This window comes from Anabrus simplex, chromosome 2, assembly GCF_040414725.1.
Source record: "Anabrus simplex isolate iqAnaSimp1 chromosome 2, ASM4041472v1, whole genome shotgun sequence".
Taxonomy (NCBI): Eukaryota; Metazoa; Arthropoda; class Insecta; order Orthoptera; family Tettigoniidae; genus Anabrus; species Anabrus simplex.
The window spans coordinates 818757355-818770320 of NC_090266.1; the positions used below are offsets into that span (position 1 = coordinate 818757355).

Genomic DNA, 12966 nt, shown 5'->3' on the forward strand with positions numbered 1-12966 from the left:
TTTTACAAGTTGTTGTACGTCGCGCCGACACAGGTCTTATGGCGATGATAGGATAGGAAAGGGCTAGAAGTGGGAAGGGAAGTGCCGTGGTCCTAATCACGGTACAGCCCCAGCATTTTCCTGGTGTGGAAATGGGAAAAAAACGGAAATCATCTTCAGGGTTGCCGACAGTGGGATTCGAACCCACTATCTCCCGGATGCAAGCTTACAGCTGCACGACCCTAACCGCATGGCCAACTCGCTCGGTGATATTAAATATAATATAGTATTCACTGGATGAACAAGATATTCACATCCAACATTCCTATGGGGTACTTATGACTTGATAATTTTCTTTCTTTCTTTCTTTCTTTCTTTCTTTCTTTCTTTCTCCCTTGCTTGCTTGCTTGACATTTTCAAAACTAATCTAGGGTTGGAACTAAGGCGGATTAAGCTCACTTTTACGACCAAATGCCCTTCTTAACCTCAACCCTATGTGGAGGGATGTGTTTTCTATAGCAAGATTTAGGCTCGTGAAGATCTCATACGTAGCGCCAAACTGTCATGTGATAAATGAAATTCAGTACATGGAAGCTGTGATTTATCCCTGAATTATGTTTATAAATCCGGAGTTCTTTACTAAAATATTTAAAATTTGATCACACCTAACAATAGTATTATACATATATTTCTGCAAGCCTTCAATTTCTCGCTCACACACGATAATATAACTGACTCCCAGAAAGGCAATTGTCTGGACAAACCTTCGATATTTGAGCGCGATAGGTCAGACACATCCCGACCTGGGTCTTATTTCCAATTCCAGCCTATGTTTGTGAAATTATTAAAATGGAATATTAGTTCTGTTGTTCGGATTCTAATTTAAACAGGACAGCCGTTGTTCTGACCTTAGCTCCTGTTCAGAAGAACTCCGAACCGAAACACTACCCTGCAGTTTGTTTCAATAGGGAAGCAGTGAACTGCTTTAATTTCATTTGATCTGATGTCACTCGACTGGCGCATATTCAACTGGGATCGAATTACATTATTGGATTCCGTTCATTTGTACCTCTTCACGACATAATATGATCTACAGCAAGATACGTTCTATGGGCCGAGTGCGGCCCCAAATGACGTTCCTACAATGAATTATTTTACAAGAAAGTATGATCATCAGCGAAGAATAATTTTATTTCAAATTAGAAGAAAATCAGATATTATTTGACGGAAAATTCTATATTAATATCTTCTGAGACACGTTAATCCTTTCCGTTAGTCTGCTAGGCGTAAGAAATGTCACTTCAGACGAAGGTCAATGCTTCCCCCCTATTGAGTATTACTTGATCTGTTTTATTTCCCTCTATTATTTGTTATTTCATAGCATTTCCTCTTATTTAGACGGGTGGACAGGAGAGGGAATGGGCTGCAGTCAGCGGGCCTAATGCTATCCAGTTCGTTCATATATAGGATACCACCAAAATATAGAGGGAAAGTCAGTAAGAGCATCCACTTCCTGGCCTTTTTCTGAGTTCGTAAGGTTCAGAACTTGAAACAAATTTAGCCCAGCTTTACGGGCAAATCACGCTACTGCGTGTTTGTGTGGTGTTTGGTGGTGAGGTGTGTTGTCTGAAGATGAACGGAAGTGTATTAAAACGAACATAAATACCCAGTCGTCGACCGAGAGGGATTAACCATACGCAGTTTAAATGAACCAGCCTGGCAGAGAATCGAACCCGGGATCGTCTGAACCGAAGACCAGTACTCTGACAACTCAGCCAAGACGTCGAACACTAGGATATGAAAACTATAATTTCCAAAACAAAAGTGATGTCAGTTAGGGAGAAACCTAACAGGGTTAAATCTCAGATAAGGAATTCTAAACTGGAAAAGGTAGATCTATTCAAGTGCGTGTGTTCTTCCAGGATGGTAGTATATCGTCGCTTAACGAACAATATCGCCGATCTGACAATGCTCTTCCTATCCATTATTTTCCTTAAGACAGGTCACGCCTCCCAGCCCCGCATGGCTATGCAGTCCAACAGAACAATTATCGCTATGTTCATTTTCCTATACTTACGTGCAAAGGAAAATGAAGCTTATCGAACCGTGCTGTATGTTTGCATGACTTATTTACGCACTCCTACAGTATATTGTATTTAAGGTTCATTTTCCTTTATCCACAAGCATACGAACAAGAACACAACGAAAATTGTTCTGATGTACTGCGTAACTTATCCATGTGTGGCTGGGAGGCGTGACCAGTTTTAAGGAAAATAATGGATAGGAAGAGCCTTGTAAGATAGGCGGTAAGTTATTGTACTCATCACGTAAGGTTATAAACTAAAAAGTAAATACCGCCACCCTATTCTCTTTCTTTAATCACTGCTTCCAACTTGACTAGTTACATACTGATATCACGAGATATAACCATCAACAAACTTACCTCAGTGTAAGTATCAATAATGGAGTTTCCCTTACCGAAATAAATGATAAATCAAGATATTCATAATGAAGTCGGTTTTCATGCTCAATGAGGAATTAAGGGAAATACACACTCTCTCACTCTCACTTAATGTTACATATTTATGCCTTTATTTTGTGTACGTATTAGTATAAGTATAGTCTCTTGTGTTTGCTTGGTGTAAATAATTCATCCCCTTTCTGGAAATTCGCTGTTACTTGTCGGACTGAAGTGAAACCACGCTGAAATAATACACACGAGCAAATATATTACATATGCCGTAAGTCAATAAGAATACACAAAGGCTAAGTCTGCAAACCGTACCAAATTCGTTTTTTTTTCTAGTTGCTTTACCTCGCACCGGCGCAGATAGGTCTTATGGCGACGATGGGACAGGGAAGGCCTAGGAGTGGGAAGGAAGCGGCCGTGGCCTTAATTAAGGTGCAGCCCCAGCATTTGCCTGGTGTGAAAATGGGAAACCACGGAAAACCATTTTCAGGGCTGCCGACAGTGGGGTTCGAACCTACTATCTCCCGAATACTGAATACTGGCCGCACTTAAGCGACTGCAGCTATCGAGATCGGTACCAAATTCGTAACAAGACAAGTTTAGGTTAGGTTAATAACGAAATTTCCTTCCATTTCAACTGAACTGATCATTATAGAGGAGATAATATTTCTTTCCTTTTCGGAGGGGTTCTTGCAGAATTTTCTTGCTTCTTATACATCCTAATTCCATTTTACACGTATGAATTGGACCAAATAAGGCCGTATTATTAAAATTCTGCGGTCGTCATTTAACAGCAACTACGTTATTAAACGCATTATTTGTACATGCCGCAAATCTACTTACCTGGCATTACCTAAACAGATTTATAATCCTACAGAAAAAGAAAATGTGCTTTACTTATAACCGCAAATGTAACACTAGTGTATTTCATAACACGGCAGTGGCAATACGCAAATCTCGCAATTTGCCAACGAACAAGATTAACAGTAACTGTATGACCTTGTATCGGGAATTACGGTCCCTAAACTGTGTGGTTAGTGACACTGTATCGAACCCAATAGTTAGAAAATAACTATAAATTACTACCTTCAGTATTAACAGGGGAGGCAGAGTAGGGTTGTACCCTTACTGTATACGCTTACATGGCAGAGAGCATAAATGGAGTCAGGGTATTGCAAAAATAATACAGCGAGCTCGCTGTAGCGATCAGCAGTATTTTGTAAGAAAGAAGTGAGCTCTCGGATGAAATAATCTTTACATATCTCTGTATTCAGATTGACTTTACTGTACTTTGCAAGTAAAAAACGTGGAAGTTGCCAGAATAATTTCAGCTATAATCAGGTAGAAACGAAGCCAAGTGGGCACTCGGAGTGAGGGGTAGGAACGAGTTTACTGGATGAACAGGCTCCAGGAGTGGAGCCATGTGAAGCGAATGGCGGAGGACAGGTCACCTAGGAGAATAATGGACTCGCCCATGGAGGGTAAGATATGCAGAAGGAGATCAGGGCGACGATGGTTATACTCAGATTGTAAAAGAAGACGTGCGGAAGTAAACGAAGGCATAGATTTAACTATAAACAGAGAATTGTGGAAGCGCTTATTTCATTCATAAGACGTTTGCAGACAGAACGTAGAAGGCATAACAATCTAGAATTAAGATGTAAGTATGTATGTTGTTATACTTATTCACCTCGTTGGCTCAGTGGTCAATGTTTGGGCCTTATATCTTCGGGGCCGAGGGTTCGATTCCCAATCAGGTCTACGGATTTTAATCTTAAACGGTTAATTCCCTTTCCTCGGGGACCGGGAAATTGCACTCCTCCCAACATGTCTGCAACTCACACACACAAACACAGCACTCTCCTCCACCATACAAATACGTAGCAGATGCCACCCACCCTCGTCGGAGGGTCTGCCTTACAAGGGCTGCACCAAATGGCCACACAAAATTATTATTATTATTATTATTATTATTATTATTATTATTATTATTATTATTATTATTATTATATTCATTATAATTATTCCTTCTTGTTCTTTATTCTTTATGTCCATCCAAAACGCGCGTTTGAACTTGTTCGTTGGCCTGATCGTTTACGCCTTCTTATCCTCCCAAAATCTCTTCATGAATGCACTGTGTTGCATCTTGCGTTCTGTGGACCACTTCCTACTAGTTTTCATTTTAGGTTTCTCCACGAATTTGTGCTTGGCTACTATTGTACTAAAGGTTCCACGATGTTCTATAATGTCGTCCGTGATATTCACTTTGGCCGTGCGCGTAGAGGCGCGCGGCTGTGAGCTTGCATCCGGGAGATAGTAGGTTCGAATCCCACTATCGGCAGCCCTGAAGATGGTTTTCCGTGGTTTCCCATTTTCACACCAGGCAAATGCTGGGGCTGTACCTTAATTAAGGCCACGGCCGCTTCCTTCCAACTCCTAGGCCTTTCCTATCCCATCGTCGCCATAAGACCTACCTGTGTCGGTGCGACGTAAAGCCCCTAGCAAAAAAAAAAGATATTCACTTATGGCAAGTCCGCCTTAGTCTCTTCTAGCCAGTTTATTTTGACCTTCTTTGAATTGATTACTTTAAATAGTCTTTCGGTGAGTCTGTAGCAGTCCATTCCATAGATATGGCCACAGAATTTCAGGCGTCTCTTAGGTACGGCATCAGTGAACCTGACATTTAATGAGTAGAGGTCCGTTGTTCTCTTAATCCACATTCCATTTTCTATCGTGGGACCATAAATTCTCCGGAGAATTTTCCATTCTTCTTTTTCAATTTCTATAATTTTAGAGTGACCTCCAAGAGATATGGTTTCTGATTATTATTATTATTATTATTATTATTATTATTATTATTATTATTATTATTATTATTATTATTATTATTGTGGATTACGAGGTCTTTCTTTTGCTTCTTGTTTTACGCTGAACTGACATAGACAGGTCTTTTGGTGACGCTAGGATAGGACTGTCATTGACAATTCTAGGTAAATACTATGTGTGCTAATTCCGTCTAAGTGCCGATGACCTAGATATTAGGCCTCTTTAAAAAACGTTGGTTCGAACCCAAGTGTCGGCAGCCCTGAAGATGGTTTTCTGTGGTTTCCCATTTTCACACCAGGCAAATGCTTGAGCTGTGTCTTAATTAATGCTACGGACGCTTCCTTCTCACTCCTATCCCATCGTCGCCATATGGCTTATCTATGTCGGTGCAACGTAAAGCCAATTGTAAAATAAATAAAAAAAATTATAACAAGCAAGCAGGCAAGCAAGCAACAAGCACCAATTCCGTCTAAATGCAGCGTTTCCCAGCAATTCATAGATTTCAGTTTTGATTTTAAAGCGATCTCTGTAATGGGTACTCACGCAGTCCAGGATTATACACTCCTGAAAGAGAGGCTACGGTTAAAAAATAACGAGACCATTTGAATATTACATCTTGTGCTAAGGAACATGAGGTGAAAAGTTTTCTCAATTGGAATTAATACCACTCAACACGTCTACGGTCATTAAAGTTTGCAGGTCGGTCTACAGCAAGTTGTGGGAAGGGACCTATGTAAACACCTAATTAGGGGAAATATTGCTAGTAATATTCAAGACTCGTAAAAACTGAAAATTCTCTTTAGAAAATGTATTAACTCTGATGGTATTGAAGTATAAAGAAGAGGAGGGAGTAAGTTAGTTCTACTTCGTTAAGACAATTTTCAGTGATCTTAAATGGGTAACCGTTTAAGTCCGGGGAGCGATTTCCTTCGACAGCAGGAGTATAGAACGCGAACCTTTTCTTGAGCCGAAGTTCCCATTCAGCACTATGGAGCTCAGGGATCAAGGAAAGGCTCGCGTACTATACCCTCGTCGTTATCCCAAGAACCTCGACAACGGATTTGTAAGTGAGACTGGAGACTAAACCGGTCGTTCAGTATTCAAGGCGTTGTTTTCCAACAGGATAACGTTCCTCCTCTTACCATTGCAGTCACCCAACGTGCTCTACAGAGTGTCGACCGGTTACCTTGGCCTGATTGATCACCAGACGTTTCGCCCACTGAGCACGTATGGGATATTATGGGACGGCTATCCCAGCGTCATCCAATACCAGCAGTAAACGTTACTGATTTGACTGATCAAGTGCAACAGCCGTGAAGCTCCTTCCCGCAAAATGACATACAGGACCTGTACCGCACAAAGCATACACGTTTGCGTGCTTGTATCCAAAATTGTGGCAACTAAAGCGGTTGTTAATGTACCACCATGCCACATGTCTTCTCGCACATGCTGAACCTGTGACCTGGAAACTTTATTCAAATAAATATGTTACCTAGAAAATTGCTTAGCCTAAATTGCATTCCTCTAAAGTAATGTCTTCTTGGTGCTGGGATTTCATTTTCTGCCAGTGTATGTCAGAAACACAAAGAAAACATAAGTAAATTAAATTCAAGTTCTACACTACACATCAAAATATCTAAAGAGAGATATCTCTTTTATTGGACATATGATCTTTTTTGAATGGAGCAGAGTTTATGATATGGTCTTCACCTCTCAAGTGACTGGGGAGCTAAAGCTACCGTAAGTCTACGTTTGACAGAAACTAGCAGTTACCTTGCGGTGATATGGCACGGCTGCGAACCAAGTCTACTTTGTTGCCCACCAAGATTGATGGCCTGGTTCGTAGCAATCCCCAGTCTTGAAGTTTGGTCAACTCATCCTCTGCCTTTTGGAAGCTCGCTTTGTCAATCACTGAGTACAGCAACACGAATGCATCCGGTGGGTTTGACCTGTCCACCTCCGCCTGAAAGACACAGTAGAAAACAATGTAGTATCATTATATCTATTGAAGAGCTGTAAATTAGAAGCGATACGTTTGTCACTCATTTACTTTACTAACTTTATTAACATTGCTACTGTTGTAAATATGAACACGTTTTCTTCAATGTCACTGGAAATTTCAACAACACAATAACTGTCAGCATGTTGTAGAAAGCTGAAATGCTTGATAGCTCTTTCCGACTATCAGTCCTCCTAACCTCAACCACCAGAATCAATCAGTGAAATAATGAAAATATATAATAGTATATTATAATACAACGTCCGCCTCTGTGGCGTAGTAGTTAGTGTGATTAACTGCCACCCCCGGAGGCCCGGGTTCGATTTCCGGCTCTGCCACGAAATCTGAAAAGTGGTACGATGGCTTGAACGGGGTCCACTCAGTCTCCGGAGGTCAACTGAGTAGAGTTGGGTTCAACTCCCATCTCAGCCATCCTGGAAGTTGTTTTCTGTGGTTTCCCCACTTCTCCTCCAGGCAAATGCTGGGATGGTACCTAACTTAAAGCCACGGCTGCTTCCTTCCCTCTTCCTTGTCTATCCTTTCCAATCTTCCCATCCCCCCGCAAAGCCCCTGTTCAGCATAGCAGAGGTACTGGTCATCCTCCATAGTTGTATCCCCCACCCAGAGTCTGAAGCTCTAGGACACTGCCCTTGAGGCGGTAGAGGTGGGATCCCTCGCTGAGTCCGAGGGAAAACCGACCCTGGAGGGTAAACGGATAAAGAAGAAGAAGATATGCAACAAGCCTGTAATGGCAATAATTAAAACACGAGTACGTTTATAAAACGAGCGAAGCGAGTTTTATAATTTCCATACGAACGTCTTAATTACCATTATAAGCGAGTTGCATACGACTGCTTTTGCTCGACGGTAACTCTATTTTTTAAATATTCATAAATTTCTGTCGAGATGTCGCTTGACAGTTGAGTTTACTGAACAGGCGCAGAGGGCATGCGCTGGGTTCCTGATTTTCCGTGAGTGGATCAGAGACCTTGACAATGTCATATGTTTTCAAAGCTTTGATAGAAGGTTATAATAACCTAACTTTATTTCAAATACAAATTGATAATTGTACAGTTGATGAAGTGAATTTGCGGGAATGTGCAGTGTGGTTGTGGAATATTAGAAGTAGAAGATGCATTGATGTTAATATGTGTGTCCAACATGTTCGATTTAGGAAACAAGTGCGAAGCTAGTGCGTTGAGCGCAGGTGTGATGCTATCCTTATCTAATTGGTCTAACAGTTGTATCATAATGAAAATCTGAACTCTGATTGGTGGAGAACCTGTATCATAATGAAAATCCGAACTCTGATTGGTGGAGAACCTGTATCATAATGAAACTTCAACTATAATGAGACTCATAATGATTCAGTTTTCTGGCATATAATATTTATATTTCGGCATCGTCGAGCATAAATTACTTAATAGAATAATAAATAAATACAAATAACTGAAGACGTGGTTCATACAATTCTCTTAAATGGTTTTCAATGCTAAGACGACTGTTGAGATGTCTTGTGCTCAGCGTGACACTTCCTCCTCTACAGACCTATTGATTTCGCTTCCTGAACGAGTTCATTGCTTCTCATATAAAACAGCCTCTCTGTAGATTTTACGAGGCTGATTGAATCTCTTCACAACCCTTCGACCAGGATGAAAATTCTTGGACGTATGGGAAATCGAACTTGAGACATCATCCATGTTTTAGACAGGGTCGTTGCCTCTTCAACATGAGGTTGGCCTGATTCAGAAATAAAAAACTTAATAACATTTTTCAGTTATATTTTATAACACCTTATTTGTTACGGATCGAATGTCTCTCTGACTGGCAGACTCCACAAATCGCTAATCCTTAACAAAGACAGTTGTACTTACTGGAATTTTCTGGTTAGCCAGTTATATACCGTGAATAATGAAGAATGTGAAATATTAATGAAAAGGAGAGATCCATAATCTCTCATAATCTATTATCATGTCTTTGGCTATGACATGGTGGACAAGGTGGTCCTCGAGTTCTCATGAGATCTTGTTCATATTATACCACGCTAAAGAAGTGGTTTTACATCTCTCTCCATGTTAGGCCGTCGCATCCTCGCTAAGTTTTAGAAAACTATACTCTGAAAAAATTTTCGTGGTGGAGAGTTGAATACAAAAATGCTGAAGGTAACATTGAGCGATCGTTGTGAAAATTCCACACTATCAACATAGAATGTGTACATTAATGAGAAGCTTCTGGATTGCCAAGGTATGTTAGCTATGCAGTACAGGTGAAATATTTAACTGCTTCATATTCTTCCACACATTAAGCCAATCATACGATGCAACATCACATGGCACAGAGTAGCTGATATTTATTTAAACCATTATTAATACGCGGAAGTGTTCCTGATTTAGGACAGTCATCGGGGTACAGTGTTCCTGTCGTGCAATTAATTTTCAGAAATTATTTGAAAATGATGTGTCACATGGAGAGAACGTTCTACACGGCCGGCACTGAAGAATGCTGGAATCAATCCTCATCTTGTAAAGACGTCAGTGAATGGCCCTTATTCTTCACCTAATTCATCAGCACAGTAATGATGATGAGTTGCCTATTTTCCAATATCCTTAGCAACATTGCATCATTGTTCATTACAGGATAGTCTGTATGATCGTCTCCGAAAACAAAGACTGCCATTGAAACACTGTCACGAGACAATCCTGCTGCAAAGGCGCATCAGATGACGCGAATGGAATGAAAACACACAAAATGTTACGTTATTGAATGAATTTACTCCTGTTAGGGTGAATGTGATGGGAAAAGTTTTAAGTTATTTTGTGAACGGTGTCATTAGGAACTCTTCATCTGTACCGTCATACGAGTGTTCATTACGTCATTCAGGGACTAGTGGGGCTATCGTTCTTGGAGGCAGACTGCATTTAAACAATGTTGTACCAGAATTCATGCAGCGATGGTAACGGGTGCCTTTTTATAGAGTAACAACGTACCGATTCCGTCCTCTTCTGCTAGATAAGATCACCAGATTTGTCGCCCTTTGAAATATTACGAACCATGATCAAACAATGGATGCGGCGATGAATGTACTTGCCAGTAAACATTGATGAACCTTGGACAAGGACGACTGATGTATTGATGGTTACTGCTTATTTCTATGCATAGACGGTACGGAAGTTTGTACAGGCCACTGGTGGCCAAACCGACTATATTATTATTATTATTATTATTATTATTATTATTATTATTATTATTATACACTTTGCTTAACGTCATACAGACACAGATAGGTCTTATGGATGGTGGCGATGAGATAGGAAAGGGCTAGGAGTGAGGAGGAAGCGACCATGGTCTTAATTAAGGTACAGGTCCAGAACAACGGAAAACCATCTTTTGGGCTCCTGGCAGCGGGGTTCGAAACCACCATCTTCCGAATGTTAACTGATAGCTGCATTACCCAAACCAAATGGCCACTTGCTCGGTACTTGAAGTTTCTTCAATCAATCAATCAATCAATCAATCAATCAATCAATCAATCAATCAATCAATCAATCAATCAATCAATCAATCAATCAATCAATCAATCAATCAATCAATCAATCAATCAATCAATCAATCAATCAATCAATCAATCAATCAATCAATCAATCAATCAATCAATCAATCAATCAATCAATCAACACTGATCAGCCTTTAGGTAAGTCGTCACCGGGCGAGATGGCCGTGCTGTTAGGGGTGTGCAGCTGTGAGCTTGCTTCCGGGAGATAGTGGGTTCGAATCCCACTGTCGGCAGTCCTGAAGATTGTTTTCCATGGTTTCCAATTTTCACTCCAGGCAAATGCTGGCGTTGTACCTTAATTAAGGCCACGGCCGCTTCCTTCTCACTCCTTGACCTTCCCTATCCCATCGTCGCCATAAGGCCTATCCGTGTCGGTGCGACGTGAAACAAATTCTATTGCAAGTTATGAACTTCATATTGGGGCCCGTTTTGAACTACAAATGAGCTCATGAAGGAATTGTCTGTTAGAACTCCATCTTTTCAATATACTTTGTGATTTATTAAAATTGTATTAAAAATCAAAATCGAAGCTACACGCTAAAATATCGGGACATGTTTCGCCTATGATATTATACGGATCTTCAGCCGAGTTACCCTTAACATTAAACTTAAAATTGAAGAGGTAGACATGACTTGAGGCTAACTTAAGTATCTACGTAAAGTTGGTTATAACTTAAAAGAGACCGAGCTCGATAGTTGCAGTCGCTGAAGTGCGACCAGTATCCAGTATTCGGGAGATAGTAGGTTCGAACCCCACTGTCGGCAGCCCTGAAAATGGTTTTCCGTGGTTTCCCATTTTCACACCAGGCAAATGCTGGGGCTGTACCTTAATCAAGGCCACGGCCGCTTCCTTCCCACTCCAGCCCTTTACTGTCCCATCGTCACGGTAAGACCTATCTGTGTCGGTGCGATGTAAAACAACTAGCAAAAAAACTTAAAAGAATTATCACAAAATCATAGTTTAGATAAAATAAGTACATGAGTGAGATGAACATGTGTTGAGTCATTAAAACATCATAGTGGTAAAATAACGTTGGTCGAGTATGAAAAATGGTACCATTGCGTACCACTTGTGGTCTGTAAAATAAATTGAACGACATATTTAATTATTTCATTTCACTCGGCATCGTAGTTTGGGCGAAGATCAAGAAACACTTGTGGTTCACGAACCAATCATGAATGATTTTTAGGGAATGGATTTGATGAACTTTGTGCCTCTTCTTCTCTCTCCGGAAACTAAGGGCTTCCGAGGCATGAATTTGGAAGGATTTAATTATTTTCATATCAATTTGAGAGTCCTGAAAACTATTTCAGATTCATCCACCTCGGAAATGAGCTATTGCCCTGTTATTCACATGGTACATTTTACGTTATACAGATTAACAAATTACGACGTTACCTTTGAATTATTCACATTGATGAAGCATAGCTCGGATTCTTCACCATTCAGCATGATCGAAACCGACTGCTCTTTTGGAACGTCTGAAACAAAACACATAAAAAATGAAACATAGTCAGCCATGTGGGCGATTTAATATTACTGTGCAAGAAAAAATAAATAATGAAAATTGCTTCTGGGTCTTAATTGAAGGCTATTGAGGATGTTGAAGGTCGATATATCGGCTTGTACCATTCAGTGCATATTCTCTGCCATGTGGTCGTATTTGAGGAATATTCTTTTAGAGGCTCTGTTTTCAAAATTGTTTCTCTAAATTTAGGTTTCAGTTTTAAGAGCCGGGTTGTGTAGATCAGACGGCTGAGGCGCTGGCCTTCTGACCCCAACTTGGTAGGTTCGATCCTGACTCAGTCTGGTGGTATTTGAAGATGCTCAAGTCGTCAGCCTCGTGTCGATAGATTTATTGGCAAGTACAAGAACTCCTGCGGCACAAACTTCCAACACCTTGAAGTCTCTAAAAACCGTCAAAAATTAGTTAGTGGGACGTAAGAGACAATAATATTATTCGCTTTACGTGACTGTTGATATCGTGATCATAGGCCAGGGGAGGACCAGTTTTATGTAGTGTTGCCAATTTACCGAAACATCGCTACATCAAGCAATTTTGAATCAGTCTCGGCTACAAATTTAGCAAAATATGATTAGTAACTGTTCTACCGAGTTTTAGATTCGTTCACTTTTTC

At 40.4% G+C, this 12966-nt stretch overlaps 1 protein-coding gene across 1 annotated transcript in view; it reads right to left on the reverse strand.

Annotated features, from left to right (window-relative positions):
- The window catches only part of Rgk3 (Rad, Gem/Kir family member 3), a 188910-nt gene that overhangs the window by 53821 nt on the left and 122123 nt on the right, over nt 1-12966 (reverse strand). The window contains exons 2-3 of the mRNA XM_067139459.2: nt 12227-12309; nt 7049-7238 (exon numbers count right to left, since the gene is read on the reverse strand). Of these exons, the coding sequence (XP_066995560.1) occupies nt 7049-7238; nt 12227-12309 (273 nt within the window). The remainder of the gene's footprint in view (nt 1-7048; nt 7239-12226; nt 12310-12966) is intronic.